Source organism: Hordeum vulgare, chromosome 6H, assembly GCF_904849725.1.
Source record: "Hordeum vulgare subsp. vulgare chromosome 6H, MorexV3_pseudomolecules_assembly, whole genome shotgun sequence".
NCBI classification, from domain to species: Eukaryota; Viridiplantae; Streptophyta; class Magnoliopsida; order Poales; family Poaceae; genus Hordeum; species Hordeum vulgare.
In genome coordinates, this window is record NC_058523.1 from 109142891 (window position 1) to 109170687 (window position 27797).

The window sequence follows — 27797 nt, forward strand, 5'->3', positions numbered from 1 at the left end:
CGAGCTTGGGGGAGTTTCCCTGGTATCGTATCACCTTTATATCTTTTGCTTTTACCTTTGTTTTAGTTCTTTCCTTTTCAGTTTTTATTTCTTCTTTTAGAGGAATAAGTCTTTAGTTTTTAGTTTGAGTCTTTTTCTTTTGTCTCTCCCCCGATGTATTCGAGCTTACGAGCTATATAATAAAGAGTGTCTTAGTCAAGGGCTTTGCTTTGGGCCATGATCAATAGTATGAAAAGAACGATAGCATGAAAGATCGTGAGACGATCTTATGGAAAGTGATAACTTCACTTCGGACACGTATGATGATTGAAACTTGTTGAGAATAAATCAACATAGACATTAGTCATTGTTGCAATTAATAAGAAGTAATAAGGAAACAGAGGTTCTTTATCACAGGAGGAAAATAAGAAGTAATAAACTTGTTGATCTATTAGTGTGTGGAAAGAGAGGTTCACATTTAAATATATCATCTTAGATACTTTTTACAATTATGAGCACTCGCCAAACTATTACATGCCTAGGAGTAGATGTTGGACAAGGAAGACAACATAATGAATTGTATTTGCTTAGTTCCAAACAATGTTATATGATTAGAGATCCCTTAGCATGTGACGATTGCTTCCACCTCATATTAGCCAAAACTCCCACACCAAGTAGAGATACTACTTGTGCATCCATAAACCTCCAACCAGTTTTGCCATGAGAGTCCACCATACCTACCTATGGATTGAATAAGATCGTTCAAGTAAGTTGTCATCGGTGCAAGCAATAAAAATTGTTCTCTAATATGTATGATCTATTAGTGTGTGGAAAATAAGCTTTGTACGAACCTGTGGTGAGGAAGACATAAAATCGACAGACTGCATAATAAAGTTCTTTATCACAGGAGGCAATATAAAGTGACGTTCCTCCGCACTAATAGGACACGCATTCAAACCTCAAAAGCGCATGACAACCTCTGCTTCCCTCTGCGAAGGGCCTATCTTGTACCTTTACTTTTTACCCTTGTAAGAGTCATGGTGATCATCACCAATTCCCTTTTTGCCTTTGTCTTGGCTACCGTCACATGTTTAGTAAAGATCTATGTTCATATATCAACTTGGGGTTGAGTACTCATGCTTTATTGTTGTTGACTTTACCCTTGAGGTAAACCGTTGGGAGGCAAAACTATAAGCCCCTATCTTCCTTTGTGTCCAGCTGAAACTTTGACACCATGAGTACCACGTGAGTTATAACAATTGTGGAAAACAAAAGAGATGATTGAGTATGTGGGTTTGCCTTATAAGCTCTGATTTGACTCTTTCTGATGTTGTGATAAATTGCAATTGCTTCAATGACTATGGACTATTGTTGGTTACTTCTCGGTAAGGTTTTTGCTTCATGCTTTGCTTTGTGAAGAAATTGTTACTTTCCGATAAGAATCTTTATGATATATTGATGTTCTATGTGTGATCATGATGCCCTCATGTTCGTATTATGTTTTATCGACACCTTCGTCCGCAAACATGTGGACATGTTTATGGAACTTGGTTTTCGCTTGAGGACAAGCGAGGTCTAAGCTTGGGGGAGTTGATACGTCCATTTTCCATCATGCTTTCATGTTGATATTTATTGATTTTTGGGCTGTTATATTACTTGTGGTACCATATTTATGCCTTTTCTCTCTTATTTTGCAAGGATTATTTGAAGAGGGAGAATTCAGGCAGATGGAATTCTGGAATTGAAAAGGAGCAAATCCTAGTCCACTATTCTACACATCCCCAAATGCCCTAAAAATTTACGTGGATTTGTTTCTGGAATATATTAAAAATATTGGGCGAAAGAACTACCGGAAGGGGGCCACCAGGGCCCCACAAGCCCCCACTCAGCCACCACCCCCCTAGTGGCGGTGGGCAAGCTTGTGGGCTGCCTGAAGGCCCACTAGCCCCCCTCTTTTGCTATATGATGCGTCCTGACCTGGAAATAATTATAACGGAGCTTTTTCGTGGTTTCGCCGCCGCCACGGGGCGGAACTTGAGCAGATCCAATCTAGAGCTCCGGCAGGACGATCCTGCCGGGGAAATTTCCCTCCCGGAGGGGGGAATCGTCGCCATCGTCATCACCAACACTCCTCTCGTCAGAGGGGAGGCATCTTCATCAACATCTTCATCAGCACCATCTCCTCTCCAATCCCTAGTTCATCTCTGGTAACCAATCTCCGTCTCGCAACTCCGATTGGTACTTGTAAGGTTGCTAGTAGTGTTGATTACTCTTCGTAGTTGATGCTTGTTGGATTATTTGGTGGAAGAGTTTATGTTGAGATCCTTGATGCTATTCATTACACGTCTGGTCATGATTATGATTATGTCTTGTGAGTAGTTACTTTTGTTCCTCGGGACATGGGATAAGTCATGCTGATAATAGTCATGTGAATTTGATATTCGTTCGGTATTGTGATATGATGTATGTTGTTTTTCCTCTAGTGGTGTTATGTGAACGTCTACTACATAACATTTCACCATATTTGGGCCTAGAGTAATGCATTGGGAAGTAGTAAGTAGATGATGGGTTGCTGGAGTGACAGAAGCTTAAACACCAGTTTATGCGCTGCTTCGCGAGGGGCTGATTTGGATCCACTAGTTTAATGCTATGGTTAGACTTTGTCTTCATTCTTCTTTTGTAGTTGCGGATGCTTGTGAGAGAGGTTAATCATAAGTGGGATGCTTGACCAAGTAAGGGCAGTACTCAAGCGCCGGTCCACCCACATATCAAACTATCAAAGTAATGAACGCGAATCATATGAACATGATGAAACTAGCATGACAGAAATTCCCGTGTGTCCTCGGGAGCGTTTTTCCCTCCTATAAGACTTTGTTCAGGATTGTCCCTTGCTACAAAAGGGATTGGGCCACTTGCTACACCGTTTCTACTACTTGTTACTTGTTACTCTTTGCTTGCTACGTTTCACCTCGCTACATAATCACTTGTTACCGCTACTTTCAGTGCTTGCAGTTATTACCTTGCTGAAATCTATCTATCAGAGCCTTCTGCTCCTCGTTGGGTTCGACACTCTTACTTATCGAAAGGACTATGATTGATCCCCTATACTTGTGGGTCATCAGTCTTCCCTTCGCTCAGCCCCAACACCCCGACCCCCTCGCCGTCGGTGAACCCAGCCCCGCCGAAACCCACGCCACGCTGCCTACCCCCGACCCCCCTCGCCGCCGGCCATCCCAGCCCCGACCCATCCCTGATTTGTTCCACCTCTACGGACCCGATCGGATCTAGCCGCCTTGCCCTGCCTCAGCCCCGTCCCGGACGCGTCATTCAATACCCCACGGATCCGCCTCTCCTCATCCTCGCCGACGTCGAGTGATGGTGGTGCTCGGGCGGCCCAAGAGCAAGCGCGGCGCGGGCGGGGATCTGCTGGGCGACGCCGGCGCGGTTTGGGAGGTAGGTTTCCGCGTGGGCGAGGAGGGCGAGGCCTCGGTCTTGGTCATGGATGTGGTCGAGGTGGACGTGCCCGCTGTAACCACTGTACCGTTGCTGGTAGGTGTCTCAGTTGTTCCTTGATGCTCGAGTGTTTGTCTTGTTTGATCATGTTCGGGTAGTCGTCTACGAATTTCTGGTTTTGTATGTAGGTGTTTGGGTTAGCTATGGGTTTCTGTGGGGTGGGTAAATAGTATGGGAGTTCATAGATTTGTGTTATTAATTAGTTTGGGATGCTACAAAATATGTGTAAAGGCATGCTCACATGAATTAGATTTGACTACCCTGATAGAGCAAAGGCTTTTAATAGTAGATATTATCCATTTTCTTATATCTCTGCACATGCTCGAACATGACAAATTAATCCTTTTGAATGTTGGCTGCTTATAAGACCAAATGTATGCTTTATTAATGAAATAAGATCCCAACAGAAAAAAGAGTATGAAAGAAGAAAAAAAAGGAGAAAAAGAATAGAGAGAGCGAAAAGAAAGAAAGTGAGACAAAAGAGATAAAAATAGAGGGAATAAAGGCTGTACAAATGAACATCCTATTCCTAAAATCCTCACTCTTTCAAGTTACCACTTAATTCATGACGAATTCATCTCATAAATGTTTGCCCGGGATTCATCCAATAAACTGGTTGTCTATATTATTTAGTTTATCATTATCTGATTGGGAATGACCTCGGGGTTTAAAGTTTAACAGGAATATTCCCAGTCGGGCGAATTTGGAATGGTAAGGCGCCGGTGCAGTGGTGCCGAGATGAAGGTGCGGTCGTTGCAGTCCTGGGCAGCGCTGGTTCATGCACATGTCCTATCCACGGCAATGGCAATGTTCTTTGTGATTTGGGGTATCTATTTTCATTATTGTTTTCTGATGTATGTCATTGACTGGGCTAAATGTAGTTATGATCTCTCAGCTGTTATGGAGAAGAGAAGATTGAGACTTGGGAAAGCCCTATATCAGGATCTGAATAGAGAAGCCGAGTTGGATGAGCAAGGTGTACTCCACTGGTCAATCCTTCATCTCTACCGGAGTTCATGTGAGTGCCCTATGGAAGAATTTCCAGAGACCAATAAGCATCTAAATTTCATAGCCTTGAAAATTCAAACGGTGCCTTTTCATAGTATGTAAAGGAGTGCATAGATACTTTCCATCGCACGAAAAAGGAACTCACGGATATTTTACTTGATTTTTTGAGTTCATGTTGGCCTTAACTATCAAACCTTTTCTCCACCGTTGCCATGGGATCAGAACCACGGTTACACAAGGAAGGCTATTGTGTTGTATTGTCAAGCATGTTTACACACTTTGAATTTTCCATGAGTGAACCTGTAAGGTTGTACATTCTGCAAAGTGCTACCACCTACATATTATCCAAATTTTCTTCTAAATTTCATGAGGCATGAGCCACAAATTTTCTCAAGGATAACCCTTGGTATATATAACGCACACATCCAATTTTAGTAATTCTCTCTTTTTAGCTCTCATTTATCTGGTGGCTCAGAGCATCGTAACAAAGCTCTTTGAATATCGACAAATGATTGGTTGCCTGATTTATTTATAAGATGATTCTTCTATGTATTTAGTTACATTATTTCAATTTGATTATCTTCTTTGAACATTTTCTTTTGCTGACTATTAGTTGATTCACATGTGTATGATGTTTTGTTGGTCTTTAGAACATTAGGGGAGCGTAAAAACGAAACATCATGTGTAGCAGATAGCGTTGTACCTGCACTGGGCGGTGGAGCGTGGGGCCACGACCATGGCCGATGTGCTACTGGAGAACGACATGAACTTGGAGGTGGCCATCGTGAATCGCCACCAGGTATGTAATTGTTTTCTATTCTTTTCCCGTGAGTTTGTACTCTCTTTTGCGTCTTTTGTAATGTTGTCAGATTTGTATTCTTTTCCCTCAAGGTGATGAATCAGCAAAGCGAGGGACTTAATTCTTCAGTGAGGCCAGCAGGGTATCCCATTACCTGCATTTCCTCTTAAGTATGTTGACCAGATCTCAAGAGTCTTGGATGCTTCTTTCTCGGTCCGTTTAAATAGATCATTGTTTTTACCAGGTTGTACAGGTTTTTTCTCTCAATGTGCACTCTCATAATATAACTATAACCAAAAAAGCAGCAAACCAAATCAGGAAAGATAACTATAAGCAAAAAAGTAGCAAACCAAATCAGGAAAGATAAGCCGTCTCTAGAATATCAATATATTTGTTGAATACTCATTTTCCTTAAGGCTAGCTACATACTGAGCTTTGTTTATCCTTCTTAAAAAAATAGTTAGTTTGCAGTTATATGTAAAATATCACCCCCATTCAGATATTTGTTAAATATTCAGAAAGAAAATTCACAACAGCAATACTGATGCCAATCATCTCAATAAGAGCCAATGTAATTGGAAACTTATATTCAAATTTGGACTCACTTCGATCTGTTATTGAAGGTTCCATGGCAAATGGTGGTAAAGGGGTGGAAGTTGCATTTGTGTCGCTGCAACCTTTGGCTGAATCTAAAAGGTGGGTGGGTCTCTTTTGGTTTGGCACGAATAATTGCAGCTTTTGGGCCATGTCATATTCATGTTGATCTTCCATAATTCATACCCCTCTGTAGGCATAGTGAAATGTCTCATTAAGGTACACTCTTCCTCTCAGGTTGCTCATTATATTCAGAGATGGTGTCATGACTTTATGGAATATTAAGGCAAGCAAAGTGGTACTCGTATCCGGTAGAACTACGCAACAACAATTGCACCGGGAGGATAAAAATGCGGCATCGTCATGCTGGGCATGTACCAAGGGAAGCAAAGTTGCTATTGGATATGAAAGTGGTGATATCTATCTTTGGGTTGTTCCTGATATTTTCAGTGCAGAAAATTCCTCATCTTTGAGTAATCAAAATCTACCTATTCAGAGGCTTAACCTTGGATACAAGCTATACAAGGTGCCAATAGTCTCTTTGAGGTGGGTTCCTGGTGATGGGAAGTCTGGACATTTGTATATTAATGGATTCAGCGAACAAGCGTACCTATATCAGGTAGAAACACTGAAATATTCTCATAGTGGCTTTATGATGTTCCTGATGGCCTGCCATACTTTCAAGTGCATGCTTTATGGATACTGTTATCCCAAATGACTTTTTTGTTATTCGAACTTACATCATGTCTTAGCAAACTTTAGCGGATTGCAAATAATTGGAGTAGTAAATTTCATCATATTTGCCTGCCAGGACTATCACTAAATAACTATCAGGTTATCACATACTGATTTTATTTTAATGTGCAGTTCCATTCAAGAATGTGTTGGAAATATGCCCTAGAGGCAACAATAAATTAGTTATTATTATATTTATTTGTTCGTGTTAATCGTTTATTATCCATGTTATAATTGTATTGGCTGGAAGCTCAAATACATGTGTGGATACATAGACAAAACATTGTCCCTAGTAAGCCTCTAGTTGACTAGCTCGTTGATCAAAGATGGTCAAGGTTTCCTAACCATAGACAAGTGTTGTCACTTGAGAACGAGATCACATCATTAGGAGAATCATGTGATGGACAAGACCCAAACTATGAACGTAGCATATTGATCATGTCATTTTATTGCTATTGTTTTCTGCGTGTCAAGTATTTATTCCTATGACCATGAGATCATATAACTCACTGGCACCGGAGGAATACCTTGTGTGCATCAAACGCCGAAACGTAACTGGGTGACTATAAAGGTGCTCTACAGGTATCTCCAAAGGTGTCCATTGAGTTAGTATGGATCAAGACTGGGATTTGTCACTCCGTGTGACGAAGAGGTATCTCGGGGCCCACTCGGTAATACAACATCGCACACAAGCCTTGCAAGCAATGTGACTAAGTGTAAGTCATGGGATCTTGTATTACGGTCCAAGTAAAGAGACTTGACGGTAACGAGATTGAAATAGGTATGTGGATACTGATGATCGAATCTCGGGCAAGTAACATACCGAAGGACAAAGGGAATGACATACGGGATCATATGAATCCTTGACACTGAGGTTCAACCGATAAGATCTTCGGAGAATATCTAGGATCCAATATGGGCATCCAGGTCCCGCTATTGGATATTGTCCGAGGAGTGCCTCGGGGCATGTCTACATAGTTCTCGAACCCGCAGGGTCTGCACACTTAAGGTTCGGCGATATCTTAGTATAGTTGAGTTATATGTGTGGTTACCTAATGTTGTTCGGAGTCCCGGATGAGATGACGGATGCCACGAGGGTTTCCGGAATGGTCCGGAAATGAAGATTGATATATAGGATGGTTTCATTTGTTCATCGAAAAGTTTCGGGCAATCCCGACAGTGTACCGGGAGTGATGAATGGGTTCCGGGAGTTCACCGGGAGGGGCCCACCCACCCGGGAGTGATCCCAAGGCACTAGGGTGGCGACACAGGTCCTTAGTGGGCTGGTGGAATCACCCCAAGGGGCCGATGGTGCCACATAAGAAAATACCAAAGGAAAATAAAAGAAAAAGGGAAAGAGGGAGGTGGGAAGGAAAGGGAGGACTCCTCCTTCCCAAACCGAATAGGAGGAGGAGTTCTCCTCCTCCCTTGGCCGGCGCACCCTTGAGACCTTGTGCCTCAAGGCTAGCCCTCCCCCTCCCTCCTATATATATTGGTGGTTTAGGGCTGATTTGAGACACAACTTTGCCACGTGCAACTCAAACCTATACCACGTAGTTTTACCTCTAGATCGGATTTCTACGGAGCTCGGGCGGAGCCCTGCAGGAGTAGATCATCACCACCACTGGAGCATTATCATGCTGCCGGAGAACTCATCTACTTCTCCGTCTTGCTTGCTGGATCAAGAAGGCTGAGATCATCGTCGAGCTATACGTGTGCTGAACACGTAGGTGTCGTACGTTCGGTGCTAGATCGGAACGGATCGTGGGACGGATCGCGAGATGGTTCGTGGGACGGTTCGAGGGACGGGAAGACGTTCCACTACATCAACCGCGTTTCTTAACGCTTCCTGCTGTGCGATCTACATGGGTATGTAGATCCAAATCTCCTCTCGTAGATGGACATCACTATGATAGGTTTTCGTGTGCGTAGGAAAAAATTTGTTTCCCATGCAACGTTTCCCAACAATGGTATCAGAGCCAGGTTCATGCGGAGATGTTATCTGATACGTCCATTTTGCATCATGCTTTTATGTTGATATTTATCGCTTTATGGGCTGTTATTACACTTCACGGTACAATACTTATGCCTTAACTCTCTTATTTTGCAAGGTTTACATGAAGAGGGAGAATGCCGGCAGCTGAAATTCTGGCCTGAAAAAGGAGCAAGTTTGAGATACCTATTCTGGGCAACTCCAAAAGCCATGAAAATCAACGAGGAATTATTTTGAAATTTATAAAAAATACTGGGCGAAAAAAGTACCAGAGGGGAGCCACCAGGAGGCCACAAGCCTGCTAGGCGCGGCCAGGGGGGTAGGCCCTCTGGCCCTCTGGCTCCCCTCTTTTGCTATCAAGAGGGTTTCATTCCAGAAAAAATCGAGAGGGGGCTTTCAGGAGGAATCACCGCCGCCATGAGGCGGAACTTGAGGAGAACCAATCTAGAGCTCTGGCAGGGTCGTCCTGCCGGGGAAACTTCCCTCCCGGAGGGGGAAATCGTCGCCATCGTCATCACCAACACTGCTCTCATCGGAGAGGAGTCATCACCATCAACATCTTCATCAGAACCATCTCATCTCCAAACCCTAGTTCATCTCTTGTAACCAATCTCCGTCTCGCGACTCCGATTGGTACTTGTAAGGTTGCTAGTAGTGTTAATTACTCTTTGTAGTTGATGCTAGTTGGATTACTCGGTGGAAGATTATATGTTCAGATCCTTGATGCTATTCAATACCTCTCTGTTCATGAACATAATTATGCTTTGTGAGTAGTTACTTTTGTTCCTGAGGACATGGGATAAGTCTTGCTATAAGTAGTCATGTGAATTTGGTATTCGTTCGATATTTTGATGCGTTGTATGTTGTTTTTCCTCTAGTGGTGTTATGTGAACGTTGACTACATAACACTTCACCATTGTTTGGGCCTAGAGGAAGGCATTGGGAAGTAGTAAGCAGATGATGGGTTGCTAGAGTGACAGAAGCTTAAACCCTAGTTTATGCGTTGCTTCGTAAGGGGCTGATTTGGATCCACTAGTTTAATGCTATGGTTAGACTTTGTCTTAATTCTTCTTTCGTAGTTGCGGATGCTTGTGAGAGGGGTTAATCATAAGTGGGATCTTTTTTCAAGTAAGGGCAGCACCCAAGCACTGGTCCACCCACATATCAAACTATCAAAGTAGCGAATGCGAATCATATGAACATGATGAAAACTAGCTTGACAGAAATTCACATGTGTCCTCGGGAGTGCTTTACCTCCTATAAGAGTTTGTCCAGGCTTGTCCCTTGCTACAAATGGGATTGGGCCATCTTGCTGCACTATTGTTACTTTCTACTTGCTACGAATCATCTTACCACACAACTATCTGTTACCGATAATTTCAGTGCTTGTAGAGAATACCTTGCTGAAAACCACTTGTCAGATCCTTCTGCTCCTCGTTGGGTTCGACAATGTGACTTATCGAAAGGACTAGATAGACCCCCTACACTTGTGGGTCATCAAGACTCTTTTCTGGCGCCGTTGCCGGGGTGTGAAGCGCCTTTGGTAAGTGGAATTTGGTAAGGAAACATTTATATAGTGTGCTGAAATTTATTGTCACTTGTTACTACGGAAACTAATCCTTTGAGGAGCTTGTTCGGGGTATCTTCACCTCGAACGGAAGCACAAGGAGTTGCTCCTCAACCTGCTGCACCTACTGAAAACATTTGCTATGAATTTCCTTTGGGTATGCTTGAGAAACTGCTGGCTAATCCTTTTACAGGAGATGGAACATCACATCCCGACTTGCATCTAATCTATGTAGATGAAGTTTGTGGTTTATTTAAGCTTGCAGGTTTGCCCGAGGATGAGGTCAAGAAGAAGGTCTTTCCCTTATCTTTGAGGGATAAAGCACTGACATTGTATAGGCTATGTGATGATACTGGATCATGGAAGTACAACCGATTGAAATTGGAATTTCATCAAAGGTTTTATCCTATGCATTTGGTACATCGTGATCGGAATTATATTTATAATTTTTGGCCTCATGACAGAGAAAGTATAGCTCAAGCTTGGGGGAGGCTTAAATCAATGTTATATTCATGCCCCAACCATGAGCTCTCGAGAGAAATTATCATTCAGAACTTCTATGCTCGGCTTTCTCATGATAATCGCACCATGCTTGACACTTCTTGTAACGGTTCTTTTATGAAGAGAGATATTGACTTCAAATGGAATTTATTGGAAAGAATTAAATGCAACTCTGAAGATTGGGAGTTTGATGAAGGTAAGGAGACAGGTATGAATCTTAAGTTCGATTGCGTTAAATCCTTTGTTGAAACAAATACTTTTTGTGATTTTATCGCTAAATATGGACTTGACTGTGAGATAGTAGCCTCATTGTATGAATCATTTGCTGCTCATATTGATCTCCCTAAAGAGAAGTGGTTTAAATATCATACTCCCTTAGAAGTCAATGTAGTTAAAACCAATCCAGTTGAAGAGAAATTCATCGCTTATAATGATCCTATTGTTCCGAGTGCTTACTTTGAGAAACCACCTTTCCCTGTTAGGATAAAGGATCATTCTAAAGTCTCAACTGTGATACGTAGGGGCTACATTAGAACACCTACACCCCCTGAGCAAATTAGAGTTGAACCTAGCATTGCTATTATCAAAGATCTCCTGTCCGACAATGTTGATGGCCATGATATTCACTTCTCTGAAGATGCTGCTAGAATCTCTAAACCACATGCTAGAGACAAGCATAGGCCTATTGTTGGCACGCCTGTTGTTTCTGTGAAGATAGGAGATCATTGTTATCATGGTTTATGTGACGTGGGTGCTAGTGTTAGTGCAATACCTCAATCTTTATATGATGAAATTAAAGACGAGATTGCACCGTTGAGATGGAACCTATTGATGTCACTATTCAGCTTGCCAATAGAGATACTATCTTCCCTTTGGGAATTGTTAGAGATGTTGAAGTCTTGTGTGGTAAAACGAAGTATCCTACTGATTTTCTCGTTCTTTCTACCACCCAAGATAGCTTTTGTCCCATCATATTTGGCAGACCTTTTCTCAATACTGTCAATGCTCATATTGACTATGAGAAGCAAGTTGTCACTGTTGGCTTTGAATGTGTGTCACATGAGTTCAATTTCTCCAAGTTTGGTAGACAACCTCATGAAAAAGAGTTGTCTAGTAAAGATGAAATTATTGCCCTAGATTCTATTGCCATGCCTCCTACTGATCCTTTAGAGCAATACTTGCTTGAGCATGAAAATGATATGCATATGGATGAAAGGAATGAGATAGATAGAGTTATCTTTGAACATCATATCCTTAAGAATAGTTTGCATGTTGAACTGCTTGGAGATCCAACCCCACCAAAGGGTGATCATGTGTTTGAGCTTAAGCAGTTACCTGATACTCTTAAGTATGCTTATCTTGATGAAAAAGAGATATATCCTGTTATTATTAGTGCTAGCCTCTCAGAGCATGAAGAAAAGAAGTTACTAAAAACTCCGAGGAAGCACTGTGCTGCTATTGGATATACTCTCGATGATCTTAAGGGCATTAGTCCCACTCTATGCCAACACAAAACTAAAACCGATCCTAATTCCAAACCAGTTGTCAATCATCAACGGAGATTAAATCCTAAGATGAAAGAGGTAGTAAGAAAAGAAATACTAAAGCTCCTGGAAGCAGGTATTACCTATCCTGTTGCTCATAGTGATTGGGTGAGTCCGGTGCATTGCATCCCGAAGAAGGGAGGTATTACCGTTGTCCCTAATGATAAGGATGAATTGATCCCACACAGGATTATTACTGGCTATAGGATGGTGATCGATTTTAGGAAATTGAATAAAGCCACTAGGAAAGATCATTACCCTTTGCCTTTTATCGACCAAATGCTAGAAAGACTGTCTAAACACACACACGTCTGCTTTCTAGATGGTTATTCTGGTTTCTCCCAAATACCTCTTGTATAATCTGATCAGGAGAAAACCACTTTCACCTGCCCTTTCGGTACATTTTCTTACAAATGTATGCCTTTTGGCTTATGTAATGCACCTGCTACCTTTCAAAGATGTATGATGGCTATATTCTCTGACTTTTGTGAAAAGATTGTTGAGGTTTTCATGGATGACTTCTCCGTTTATGGGTCTTCTTTTGATGATTGCCTCAGCAACCTTGATCGAGTTTTGCAGAGATGTAAAGATACCAATCTTGTCTTGAACTGGGAGAAGTGCCACTTTATGGTTAATGAAAGCATCGTCTTAGGACATAAATTTTTTGAAAGAGGTATTGAAGTCGATAAGGCTAAGGTTGATGCGATCGAGAAAATGCCATGCCCTATGGATATCAAAGGTATAAGAAGTTTCCTTGGTCATGCTGGTTTCTATAGAAGGTTCATTAAGGACTTTTCTAAGATTTCTAGGCCTCTTACCAATCTCTTGCAAAAGGATATTCCTTTTGTTTTTGACGATGATTGTGAGGAAGCCTTCGAAATACTTAAGAAGGCCTTGATAACTGCACCTATTGTTCAACCACCTGATTGGAACTTACCTTTTGAAATCATGTGTGATGCTAGTGATTATGTTGTTGGTGTTGTCCTAGGACAAAGAGTTGATAAGAAGTTGAATGTTATTCACTATGCTAGTAAAACTCTAGGCAGTGCCCAAAGGAACTATGCTACTACTAAAAAGGAATTTTTAGCAGTCGTGTTTGCATGTGAAAATTTCAAATCTTACATAGTTGATTCCAAAGTCACTATTCACACTGATCACACTGTTATTAAGTACCTTATGGAAAAGAAAGACGCTAAATCTAGACTTATCAGATGGGTTCTCTTGCTACGAGAATTTTATTTGCATGTTGTCGATGGGAAGGGTGGTGAGAACCCCATAGCAGATAACTTGTCTAGGTTGGAGAATGTTCTTGATGACCCACAACCTATTGATGATAGCTTTCCTGATGAGCAATTGAATGTCATCAATACTTCACGTAGTACACCGTGGTATGCTGATTAATGAAATTATATTGTTGCCAAATATATACCACCTAGTTTCACATACCAGCAAAAGAAGAAATTCTTCTTTGATTTGAGACATTACTTCTGGGATGATCCTCACCTTTATAAGGAAGGAGTAGATGGTGTTATTAGACGTTGTGTACCTGAACATGAACAGGGATAGATCCTACAGAAGTGTCACTCCGAGGATTACGGAGGGCACCATGCGGTAGATAGAACTGCACACAAGGTATTGCAATCAGGTTTCTATTGGCCCACTCTCTTCAAGGATTCCCGTAAGTTTGTCTTGTCTTGTGACGAATGTCAAAGAATAGGTAATATCAGTAAACGTCAGGAAATGCCTATGAATTATTCACTTGTCATTGAACCATTTGACGTTTGGGGCTTTGATTATATGGGACCTTTTCCAAAATCCAACAGGTATACTCATATCCTAGTTGTTGTTGATTACGTTACTAAGTGGGTAGAAGCTATCCCAAATAGTAGTGTTGATCACAACACCTCTATCAGGATGCTTAAAGAAGTTATTTTCCCTAGATTTGGAGTCCCTAGATATCTAATGATGGATGGTGGTTCACATTTCATTCATGGTGCTTTCCGTAAAACACTTGCTAAGTATGATGTCAACCATAGAATTGTGTCTCCCTATCACCCTCAATCAAGTGGTCAAGTAGAGCTAAGCAATAGAGAGATTAAACTAATTCTGCAAAAGACTGTCAATAGGTCTAGAAAGAATTGGTCTAAGAAGCTCGATGATGCACTGTGGGCTTATAGAACTGCTTATAAGAATCCCATGGGCATGTCTAAGTACAAAATGGTTTACGGTAAAGCATGTCATTTACCTCTTGAACTAGAGCATAAGGCTTATTGGGCAATCAAAGAGCTCAACTTTGATTTCAAACTTGCTGGTGAGAAGAGGTTATTTGATATTAGCTCGCTTGATGAATGGAGAGCTCAGGCATATGAAAATGCCAAGTTGTTTAAAGAAAAGGTTAAGAGGTGGCATGATAAAAGGATACAAAAACGTGAGTTCAATGTAGGTGATTATGTATTGCTATATAATTCTCATTTAAGATTTTTTGCAGGCAAGGTTCTCTCTAAATGGGAAGGTCCTTACATTGTTGAGGAAGTATATCGTTCTGGTGCCATCAAGATCAACAACACGGAAGGTAATTTTCCGAGAGTGGTAAATGGGCAAAGAATCAAGCATTATATCTCAGGTACTCCCATAAATGTTGAAAGCAATATTATCAATACTATAACTCCGGATGAGTACATAAGGGATATTTATTAGCCTGTTTCAGACTCCAAAAACGAAGAGGTATGTGATTCGGTAAATAAACCGACTCCAAAACTTTTCTAGTAGGATTTTTTCTCCGTTTCGGAATTTTTAGAAAAATAGAAAAATTTAAAGCAGTCCGGAAAGTGCACGAGGAGGTGACAAGCCTGCCAGGCGCGGGCCACCCCCCTGGCCGCGCCTGGGGGGCTTGTGACCACCTCGTGTGCCTCCCGGACTCCGTTTTCTTGCGGAGTACTCCTTCTGGTTGAATAAAAATCATTATATATATTCTCCCGAAAGGCCTGACCCTCGTATCACGCAAATTTACTCTGTTTTCGTGTTGAGCTGTTGTGCAGACAGATCTAGGTTGCTATGGCATCCCCAAAAGCCCCGAAGGTCAAGTTCTTCGAGAAGGTCATCAATCCCTACCTCCCGGGAGTGCTGCAACACCCTCAATCTATCGAGATGCATGAGGGGGTGCTGCACATTTGTGATGTTGAGGGGGCTAAGAACACCGGAAGCGTGGAGGCGAGGCTCGAAGGAATGGAGCAACAAGTCTTCAAGTGCCAATGGATGGTGGAACGCAGACTCAACGCCAACCACATGATGATCACGAAGTTCACCAACAAGCACAAGATCGATGCCAATGACATCGGGAAGCACCTCTCCAGGCTCTATGATAGAATTGATCAGCTCCAAGCCCAGTTTATGACCTGCAAAACCAAAATTGTGAGTATGAGTATAGATTTCAATCAATATAGTTGGCTGCAGATTTGAGGATTCCAGAGACTCGATCATCTTTCCATGATGGAGCACCTATGCCTTGGAAGACGGAGGATCAAACCCAGGTTGCGACAACTCCACCACCATCACCTCTAAAGGAAGACAACTAAGCACGGGTATGGGAAATCCCCTTGGCTTGTGCCAAGCATGGGGGAGTTGCCCCGGTATCGTATCACCATCACATCTTTTGCCTTTACCTTTTCTTAGTTCGATCCTTTTTGGTTTTATCTTTCTCTAGTAGAATAAAGTTCTTAGTGATCTAGGCTTGAGTTTTGCTTTGTGTCACCCCTGATGTATTCGAGATCGTGAGTCTTATAATAAAGAGTGTTTTAGTTAAGGGCCTTGCTTCATGCCATGATCTAAAGAAAAGAATGATAAAAGAACAAAAGCATGAAAGATCATGTAATGATCTTATGGGAAGTGATGGCTTCACATATAAAAAGAATGTTGATTGAAACTTGTTGTGGATGTAGAAACGTAGACCTTGGTCATTGCTGCAATTAATAGGAAGTAATAAAGAAAGAGAGGTTCACATATAAATATATCATCTTGGACACCATCTATGATTGTGAACACTCACTAAACTATTGCATGCTTAGAAGTAGATGTTGGACAAGGAAGACAACATAATGAATTATGTTTGCTTGGTTCCGAACAATGATTATATGACTAGAGATCCCTTAGCATGTGACGCTTGCTTCCACCTCATATCAGCCAAAACTTCCGCACCAAGTAGAGATACAACTTGTGCATCCATAAACCTTCAACCCAGTTTTGCCATGAGAGTCCACCATACCTACCTATGTATTGAAGAATATCCCTCAAGTAAGTTGTCATCGGTGCAAGCAATAAAAATTGCTCCCTAAATATGTATGATCTATTAGTGTATCAAAAATAAGCTTTGTACGAACCTGTGATGAGGAAGACATAAAAGCGACAGACTGCATAATCAAGTTCTTTATCACACGAGGCAATATAAAGTGACGTTCCTCCACACTAAGAGGTCACACATACAAACCTCAAAAGCGCATGACAACCTCTGCTTCCCTCTGCGAAGGGCCTATCTTGTACCTTTACTTTTTGCCCTTGAAAGAGTCATGGTGATCTACACCAATTCCTTATTTCGCCTTTATCCTTGCTAACGTCATATGCTAGGGAAAGATCTATATTCATATGTCAACTTGGAAGTAAGTATTCATGAATTATTATTGTTGATATTACCCTTGAGGTAAATAGTTGGGAGGCGAAACTATAAGCCGCTATCTTTCTCTACGTTCGACTGAAACTTTGATCTCATGAGTACCACGTGAGTTGTAGCAACTGTAGAAGACGAAAGGATGATTGAGTATGTGTATTTGCTTTACAAGCTCTTATTTGACTCTTTCCGATGTTATGATAAATTGCAATTGCTTCATTGACTAAAGGCTATTGGTTGTCAATTCTCAATAAGGTTCTTGATCCATACTTTACTTTGTGAAGGAATTATCACTTTAGCATAAGAGATTATATGATGATATTGTTGTTCTAACTATGATCATGATGCTGCATGTCCATATCTTGTTTTGTCGACCCCTCTCTCTCTAAACATGTGGGCATATTTATTAATCTCGGTTTCCGCTTGAGGACAAGCGAAGTCTAAGCTTGGGGAGTTGATACGTCCATTTTGCATCATGCTTTTATGTTGATATTTATTGCTTTATGGGCTGTTATTACACTTCACGGTACAATACTTATGCCTTTTCTCTCTTATTTTGCAAGGTTTACATGAAGAGGGAGAATGTCGGCAGCTGGAATTCTGGCCTGAAAAAGGAGTAAGTTTGAGATACCTATTCTGCGGAACTCCAAAAGCCGTGAAAATCAACGAGAAATTAATTTGGAATTTAAAAAAATACTAGGCGGAAGAATTACCAGAGGGGAGCCACCAGGAGGCCACAAGCATGCTAGGCGCAGCCTACCCCCCTGGTCGCGCCTAGGGGGCTTGTGGGCTCCCTGTTGGCCCTCTGGCTCCCCTCTTTTTCTATAAGGAGGGTTTCGTTCCAGAAAAATCGAGAGGAGGCTTTCGGGAGGAATCGCCGCCGCCACGAGGCGGAACTTGAGCAGAACCAATCTAGAGCTCCCGCAGGGTCGTCCTGCCGGGGAAACTTCCCTCCCGGAGGGGGAAATCGTCGCCATCATCATCACCAACACTCCTCCCATTGGAGGGGACTCATCACCATCAACATCTTCATCAGCACCATCTCATCTCCAAATCCTAGTTCGTCTCTTGTAACCAATCTCCGTCTCGCGACTCCGATTGGTACTTGTAAGGTTGTTAGTAGTGTTAATTACTCTTTGTAGTTGATGCTAGTTGGATTACTCGATGGAAGATTATATGTTCAGATCCTTGATGCTATTCAATACCTCTCTGGTCATGAACATAATTATGCTTTGTGAGTAGTTACTTTTGTTCCTGAGGACATGGGATAAGTCATGCTATAAGTAGTCATGTGAATTTGGTATACGTTCGATATTTTGATGTGTTGTATGTTGTTTTTCCTCTAGTGGTGTTATGTGAACGTCGAATACATACCACTTCACCATTGTTTGGGCCTAGAGGAAGGCATTGGGAAGTAGTAAGTAGATGATGGGTTGCTAGAGTGACAGAAGCTTAAACCCTAGTTTATGCGTTGCTTCGTAAGGGGCTGATTTGGATCCACTAGTTTAATGCTATGGTTAGACTTTGTCTTAATTCTTCTTGCATAGTTGTAGATGCTTGCAAGAGGGGCTAATCATAAGTGGAATGTTTGTCCAAGTAAGGGCAGCACCCAAGCACCGGTCCACCCACATATCAAACTATCAAAGTAGCGAACGTGAATCATATGAACATGATGAAAACTAGCTTGACAGAAATTCCCATGTGTCCTCGGGAGCGCTTTACCTCCTATAAGAGTTTGTCCAGGCTTGTCCCTTGCTACAAAAGGGATTGGGCCATCTTGTTGCACTATTATTACTTGCTACTTGCTACGAATCATCTTACCACACAACTATCTGTTACCGATAATTTCAGTGCTTGCAGAGAATACCTTGCTGAAAACCACTTGTCGGATCCTTCTGCTCCTCGTTGGGTTCGACACTCTTACTTATCGAAAGGACTACGATAGATCTCCTACACTTGTGGGTCATCATTATCTTGCGTAGAACACAAAAGGTTTTGTGGATGGTGATGTTCGATTTGCTGCCCTCCTTAGTCTTTTCTCGATTCGGCGGTATTATTGGATTGAAGCGGCCCGAACCGACATAACTCGTACGCTTACGAGAGACTGGTTTCATCGACTGACATGCAACCTCGTTGCATAAAGATGACTGGCGAGTGCTTGTTTCTTCAACTTTATTTGAATTGGTTTTGACCGAGGCGGTCCTTGGAGAGGTTAAATAGCAATTTGCACATCTCCGTTGTGGTTTCTGTGTAAGTAAGATGCGATCATACTAGATACCATAGCTGCCACGTAAAACATGCAACAACAAATTAGAGGACGTCTAACTTGTTTTTGCAGGGTATGCTTGTGATATGATATGGCCAATGACGTAATGTGATATATTGGATGTATGAGATGATCATGTTGTAATAGTTAATATTGACTTGCACGTTGATGCTATGACAACCGGCAGGAGCCATAGGGTTGTCTTTAAACTAACGTTTGTGTTTGTAGGTGTGTTTACTATATTGCTAGGTCGTAGCTTTAGTAGCAATCGATCATGATGATGGAGATCATGGTGTGGCGGCGGTGACCAGAAGATCATGCCGGTGCTTTGGTGATGGAGATCAAGAAGCACAAGATGATGGCCATATCATGTCACTTATGAATTGCATGTGATGTTAATCCTTTTATGCACCTTATTTTTCTTAGAACGACGGTAGCATTATAAGGTGATCTCTCACTAAAAATTTCAAGACGAAATTGTGTTCTCCCTGACTGTGCACAGTTGCGACAGTTCGTCATTTCGAGACACCACGTGATGATCGGGTGTGATAGACTCAACGTTCCCATAAAACGGGTGCAAAATAGTTGCACACGCGGAACACTCGGGTTAAGATTGACGAGCCTAGCATGTGCATACATGGCCTCGGAACACATGAGACCAAAAGGTCGAGCATGAATCGTATAGTTGATATGATTAGCATAGAGATGCTTACCACTGAAACTATTCTCAACTCACGTGATGATCGGACTTGAGTTAGTGAATTTGGATCATGTACCACTCAAATGACTAGAGAGATGTAGTTTTTCAGTCGGAGTTTAGCAAGTAATTTGATTAGTTAAACTCTAATTATCTTGGACATAGTCAAAAGGTCTTTGCAAATTATGATGTAGCTTGCGCTATAGCTCTACTGTTTTTATATGTTCCTAGAGAAAATTTAGTTGAAAGATGATAGTGGAAATTTTGCGGACTGAGTCCGTAAAACTGAGGATTGTCCTCATTGCTGCGTAGAAGGCTTATGTCCTTAATGCACCACTCGGTGTGCTGCACCTCGAGCGTCGTCTGTGGATGTTGCGAACATCTGACATACACGTTTTTGATGACTACATGATAGTTCAGTGCATAATACTTAATGGCTTAGAAGCAAGGCGCTGAAGATGTTTTGAAACGTCACGGAACATAAGAGATGTTCTAAGATATGAAATTGAGATTTCATGCTCGTGCCCTTGTTGACAGGTATGAGACTTCTGACAAGATTCTTTGTCTACAAAGTAAAGGAGAAAAGCTCAATCATTGCGCATGTTCTCAGATTGTCTGAGTACAACAATCGCTTGAATCAAGTGGGAGTTAATCTTCCAGATGAGATAGTGATGGTTCTCCAAAGTTACTTCCACTAAGCTGCTAGAGCTTCGTGATGAACTATAACATATCAAGGATATATATGATGATCCTTGAGCAATTCACAATGTTTGACACTGTGAAAGTAGAAATCAAGAAGGAGCATCAATTGTTGATGGTTAGTAAAACCACTAGTGTCAAGAAGGGCAAGGGCTAGAAGGGATACTTCATGAAACGGAAAACTAGTTGTTGCTCTAATGAAGAAACCTAAGATTGAACCCAAACCCGAGACTAAGTGCTTCTGTTATGAGGGGAACTATCACTGAGGTGGAGCTACCCTAGATACTTGGTAGATGAGAAGGCTGGCTAAGTCAACAGAAGTATATTTGATATACATGATATTAATGTGTACTTTACTAGTACTCCTAGTAGAACGAGGGTATTAGATACCGGTTCGATTGCTAAGTGATTAGTAACTTGAAATAAAAGCTACAGAATAAACAGATACTAGCTAAAGGCGAGGTGATGATCAGTGTTGGAAGTGTTTCCAAGGTTGATGTGATCAAACATCGCACGCTCCCTCTACCATCGGGATTGGTGTTAAACCTAAATAATTGTTATTTGGTGTTTGCATTGAGCATGAACATGATTGGATCGTGTTTATTGCAATACGATTATTCATTTAAAGAGAATAATGGTTATTCTATTTGCTTGAATAATTACCTTCAATGGTTTATTGAATCTCGATCGTAGTGTTACACATGTTCATAATATTGGTGCCAAAAGATACAAAGTAATAATGATAGTACCACTTACTTGTGGCACTGCCACTTGAGTCATGTTGGTATAGAATGCATCAAGAAGCTCCATGCTGATGGATCTTTGTACTCACTCATTTTTGAAACGTTTGAGACATGCAAACCATACCTGTTGGTATAAACGCATGAAGAAACTCCATGCAGATGGATCGTTTGGACTCACTTGATTTTGTATCACTTCAGACATGCAAAATCATACCACATGGAACAAGAAAGTAACTTGTTGGATGCAATACATTTTTTATGTGTGCAGTCCAATGAGTGATGAGGCACGCAGTGGATATCGTTATGTTCTTACTTCACTGACGACTTGAGTAGATACAGTAGTATTTACTTGATGAATCACAAGTCTGAAATATTGAAAGGTTCAAAGCTATTTCAGAGTGAAGATCGTCGTGACAAGAGGATAAACTGTCAACGATATGATCATAGAGATGAATATCTGAGTTGCGAGTTTTGGTACACAGTTGCGACAATGTGGAAATTGTTTCACAATTCATGCCACCTGGAACACCATAGTGCGATGGTGTGTCCGAACGTCATAGCCGCGCCCTATTTGATATGGTGCATACTATGATGTCTCTTATCGAATTACCACTATCGTTTATGGGTTATGCATTAGAGACAACTGCATTGACTTTAAATAGGGCACCGCGTATTTCTGTTGAGATGACACAGTATAGACTATGGTTTAGAGAAACCAAAGCTGTTATTTCTTAAAAATTTGGGGCTGCGATGCTTATGTGAAAAAGTTTCAGTCTGATAAGCTCGAACCCAAAGCGGATAAATGCATCTTCATAGGATATCCAAAACAGTTGGGTACATCTCCTATCTCAGATCTGGAAGCAAAGTGTTTGTTTCTAGAAACGCGTCCTTTCTTGAGGAAAGGTTTCTCTCAAAAGAATTGAGTGAGAGGGTGGTGGAACTTGATGAGGTTAGTGAACTGTCACTTCAAGCAGTGTGTAGCAGGGCGCAGGAAGTTGTTCATGCGGCACCTACACCAATTGAAGTGGAAACTGATGATGGTGATCATTGAGCTTCGGATCAAGTTACTGCAAACCTCGTAGGTCGACAAGGTCGCGTACTACAGAGTGGTACGGTAACCCTGTCTTGGAGGTCATGTTGTTGAACAATAATGAACCTACGAGCTATGGAGAAGCGATGGTGGGCCGGGATTCCGACAAATGGCTGCAGGCCATGAAATCCGAGAGAGGATTCATGTATAAAACAAAGTGTAGACTTTGGAAGAACTACTTGATGGTCGTAGGACTGTTAAGTAAAGATGGATCTTTAAAGAGAAGGCATACGATGATGGTGAAAGGTCACCATTAAGAAAAGCTCGACTTGTCGCAAGGATGTTTCCGACAAGTTCAAAAGGTTGACTATGATGAGACTTTCTCACTCGTAGCGATGCTAAAAGTCTGTTGGAATTATGTTAGTAGTTGCTGCATTATTTATGAAATATTGCACATAGGATGTCAAAACATTGTTTCCTCGACGGTTTCCTTGAGGAAAGGTTGTATGTGATACAACCATAAGATTTTGTCGATCCTAAGGATACTAACAAGTATGCAAGCTCCAACGATCCTTCTATGGACTGGTGCAAGCATCTCGGAGTTGGAATATACGCTTTGATGAGATGATCAAAGCTTTTTGGTTTGTACAAGGTTTATGAGAAACTTGTATTTCCAAAGAAATGAGTGGGAGCACTATAGAATTTCTGCTAAGTATATGTGGTTGACATATTGTTGATCGGAAGTAATGTAGAATTTCTGTGAAGCATAAAAGGTTGTTTGAAAGGAGTTTTTCAAAGGAAGACCTGGATAGAGCTATTTGAATATTGAGAATCAAGATCTATAGAGATAGCTCAAAACGCTTAAATAGAACTTTCAAATGAAATGTATGCCTTGACAAGTTTTTGAAGGAGTTTAAAATAGATCGGCAAAGAAGGAGTTCTTGGCTATGTTGTAAGGTGTGAATTTGAGTAAGACTCAAAAGCCTGACCACGGCAGAAGAAAGAGAAAGGACGAAGGTCGTCCCCTATTCCTTATCCATAGACTCTAAAGTATGCCATGTTGTGTACCGCACCTAGTGTGTGCCTTGCCACAAGTCTGTTAAGAGGTACAGAGAGTGATGCAAGATTAAATCACTGAACAACGGTCAAAGTTATCCTTAGTAACTAATGGACTAAGGAAATTTTCTCGATTATGTAGGTGGTTAAAGAGTTCGTCGTAAAGGGTTATGTCGATGCAAGCTTTGACACTAATCCGAATAACTCTGAGTAGTAAAAACGGATTCGTATAGTAGAGTAGATATTTGGAGTATTTCCGAATAGCACATAGTAGCAGCATCTATAAGATGACATAAAGATTTGTAAAGCACACATGGATCTGAAAGATTCAAAACCGTTGACAAAAACCTCTCTCACGAGCAAGGCGTGATCAAACCCCAAAACTATATGGGTGTTGGATTCGTTGAAATCACATGGTGATGTGAACTAGATTATTGACTCTAGTGCAAGTGGAGACTCTTGGAAATATGCCCTAGAGGCAATAATAAATTGGTTATTATTATATTTCTTTATTCGTGATAATCGTTTATTATCCATGCTATAATTGTATTGATTGGAAACTCAAATACATGTGTGGATACATAGACAAAACACTGTCCCTAGTAAGCCTCTAGTTGACTAGCTCGTTGATCAAAGATGGTCAAGGTTTCCTAACCATAGAAAAGTGTTGTCACTTGATAACGGGATCACATCATTAGGAGAATCATGTGATGGACAAGACCCAAACTATGAACGTAGCATATTGATCGTGTCATTTTATTGCTATTGTTTTCTGCGTGTCAAGTATTTATTCCTAGGACCATGAGATCATATAACTCACTAGCACCGGAGGAATACCTTGTGTGCATCAAACATCGCAACGTAACTGGGTGACTATAAAGGTGCTCTACAGGTATCTCCGAAGGTGTCCATTGAGTTAGTACGGATCAAGACTGGGATTTGTCACTCCGTGTGACGGAGAGGTATCTCGGGGCCCACTCGGTAATACAACATCACACACAAGCCTTGCAAGCAATGTGACTAACTGTAAGTCACGGGATCATGTATATTACGGAACGAGTAAATAGACTTGCCGGTAACGAGATTAAAATAGGTATGCGGATACCGACGAGCGAATCTCGGGCAAGTAACATACCGAAGGATAAAAGGAATGACATACGGGATTATAAGAATCCTTGACACTAAGGTTTAACCGATAAGATCTTCGGAGAATATGTAGGATCCAATATGGGCATCCAGGTCCCGCAATTGGATATTGACGGAGGAGTCCCTCGGGGCATGTCTACATAGTTCCCGAACCCGCACGGTCTGCACACTTAAGGTTCGGTGATATTTAATATAGTTGAGTTATATGTGTGGTTACTGAATGTTGTTCGGAGTCCCGGATGAGATCACGGACGTCACGAGAATGGTCCGGAAACGAAGATTGATATATAGGATGGTTTCATTTGGTCACCGGAAAGTTTCGGGCAATTTCGGCAGTGTACCGGGAGTGACGAATGGGTTCGGGGATTTTACCGGGAGGGGCCCACCCACCCGGGAGTGAGCCCAAGGCACTAGGGTGGCGCCACAGGTCCTTAGTGGGCTGGTGGAGTCAGTCCAAGGGGCCCATGGCGCCACATAAGAAAATACCAAAGGAAAATAAAAGAATAGGGAAAGAGGGAGGTGGGAAGGAAGGGGAGGACTCCTCCTTCCCAAACCGAATTGGAGGAGGAGTCCTCCCTTGGCCGGCGCATCCTTGAAGCCTTGTGCCTCAAGGCTATCCCTCCCACTCCCTCCTATATATATTGGTGGTTTAGGGCTGATTTGAGACACAACTTTGTCACGTGCAACTCAAACCTATACCACGTAGTTTTACCTCTAGATCGGATTTCTGCGGAGCTCGGGCGGAGCCCTCCAGGAGTAGATCGTCACCACCACCGGAGCGTTGTCACGCTGCCGGAGAACTCATCTACTTCTCTGTCTTGCTTGCTGGATCAAGAAGGCCGAGATCATCGTTGAGTTGTACGTGTGCTGAACGCGGAGGTGCCGTCCGTTCGGCGCTAGATCGAAACAGATCGTGGGACGGTTCGTGGGACGGTTCGAGGGACGTGAAGACGTTCCACTACACAACCGCGTTTCTTAACGCTTCCTTCTGTGTGATCTACAAGGGTACGTACATCCAAATCTCCTCTCGTAGATGGACATCACCATGATAGGTTTTCGTGTGCGTTGGAAATTTTTTGTTTCCCATGCAACGTTCCCCAACAGAATGATGGTATGTCTTTGCATGATCTATAAGGAAAGCCTTTGTATGATTTTTATTCTCAGTATTACATTTTCTAGGGACCGATTTAGACTGGATGATCTACTAGTTTTGGGGCTGACTAGTTTGAACAATTAAAAATTGATGGGTACTCAAAGTAAATTCCCACCCAAATGGCGACAGATTATTTGTTATTTTCAAGCAACCAGACAAAAGGTCTATTTTCTAAGCATTGCCTGAAATTAGAACAGTCGGTTTCTTTCTGAAAAATATCATGACGGTTTACATGGATAAGATGTTTTGGTATTTTGCTCAGTGAGAAATTCATCTTTGTTCAACTTTTCATTTGTGTTCTCTAAACGCGGGTCCTGATTCTGAATGAAGAGAGTGAATCTCGAATTGTAAATATGGTATCACCCCTCACAGAAGCTTGTCAAGGAATGGGGTTTGTTATAGGCCTTAGCGACCCAAATAAGCAAAGACAAAGTGCTCTTGTTCTCTTGTTGAAATCTGGTCAAATCTGTTTATACGATGATTCAGAAATTGAGCGCTACCTCCTTCAATCTCAGTCCAGATCACCACCAACACTTCCAAGACATTCATTTGTGAAACAACGTGTTGAGGCATAATTTATGCGTAAGTAATTTTGGTGATTGATGACAGTACCATACAGGACTAATCGTGTGTGTCAAGGTTTCAGGCAACATTCGTCAACGGCACAAGACGACACGACTCCTCTCTTCGGGAACGGAAGCACGACGCTATCCTAGATTCTCTTCATTTGAGTCATAGGAAAGCCGTACTATTAAGAGGGGATCCGTAGTGGAAAGGTTTGGGTGGAATCTATCTTTGCTCACGCACACCTCTATTTTCTCCCTTTCCTTTATCCTTGGAGCGGCCCTCGCCTGTTTGTTCTTCGCGTCTTGGCAAAATGGTCCCCAGCGGTGGTACCGCTGGTCCCAGCGGTAGTACCGCTGGACTACCAGCGGTAGTACCGCTGTATCCAGCGGTAGTACCGCTGGCTGGCGGTAGTACCGCCCCTGTTCAGCGGTAGTACCGCTGGCCAGCGGTAGTACCGCCCCTCGTCAACGGTAGTACCGCTCCAGGTGCCCTGTTCCACCTGCCTAGCGGTAGTTCGTGGACGGACCCTTTTGCGAAGACTTTCTCGGCGGTAGTAGTGTTTATACACTACCAAGGGCCAGCGGTAGTACCGCTGCTCCAGCGGTAGTACCGCTGGAAGCCCCAGCGGTAGTACCGCCGGTTCCAGCGGTAGTACCGCTGGAGGCCCCAGCGGTAGTACCGCTGCATGCAGCGGTAGTACCGCCAGACAGCGGTAGTACCGCTCCTTCCCAGCGGTAGTACCGCCGGTTCCAGCGGTAGTACCGCTGGAGGCCCCAGCGGTAGTACCGCTGCATGCAGCGGTAGTACCGCCAGACAGCGGTAGTACCGCTCCTTCCCAGCGGTAGTACCGCTGGATCTCGGGCAGAGAGTGGGAAAACGGTCTGAATTTTCCCCCCACTATATAAAGGGTTCTTCTAGCTGAGGAACTTGCTCTCTTACCTCTCTAAGCTCCATTGTTGCTCCACAAGCTTAAAAGTGCCCGATCTCTCTCCCTAGCCAATCAAACTTGTTGATTCTTTAGGGATTGGTTGAGAAGGCCTAGATCCACACTTCCACCGAGAGAAAAGTTGATTCCCCCACCTATCCCTTGCGGATCTTGTTACTCTTGGGTGTTTGAGCATCCTAGACGGTTGAGGTCACCTCGAAGCCATATTCCATTGTGGTGAAGCTTCGTGGTCTTGTTGGGAGCCTCCAAGCTTTGTGTGGAGTTGCCCCAACCTTGTTTGTAAAGGTTCGGTCGCCGCCTTCAAGGGCACCTATAGTGGAATCACGGTACCTTGCATCGTGCGAGGGCGTGAGGAGAATACGGTGGCCTTAGTGGCTTTTTGGGGAGCATTGTGCCTCCACACCGCTCCAACGGAGACGTACTTCCTGTCAAAGGGAAGGAACTTCGGTAACACATCCTCGTCTCCATCGGTTCCACTTGTGGTTATCTCTATCCTTTACTTTGTATTTGCTTTTGCTTGTGACTATATCTTAGTAGTCTTAATAGCTCTCGTTGTTAGCTTCTATAGGGTTCACCTCATTGTCATATTATTTGTGAACCC

At 42.3% G+C, this 27797-nt stretch overlaps 1 protein-coding gene across 1 annotated transcript in view; it reads left to right on the top strand.

Moving 5' to 3' along the window:
- Nucleotides 1-3354: 3354 nt before the first annotated feature.
- The window catches only part of LOC123405176, a 35986-nt gene continuing 11543 nt past the window's right edge, over nucleotides 3355-27797 (top strand). The window contains exons 1-6 of the mRNA XM_045098971.1: nucleotides 3355-3528; nucleotides 4174-4266; nucleotides 5192-5299; nucleotides 5799-5995; nucleotides 6131-6511; nucleotides 25994-26246. Of these exons, the coding sequence (XP_044954906.1) occupies nucleotides 3355-3528; nucleotides 4174-4266; nucleotides 5192-5299; nucleotides 5799-5995; nucleotides 6131-6511; nucleotides 25994-26246 (1206 nt within the window). The remainder of the gene's footprint in view (nucleotides 3529-4173; nucleotides 4267-5191; nucleotides 5300-5798; nucleotides 5996-6130; nucleotides 6512-25993; nucleotides 26247-27797) is intronic.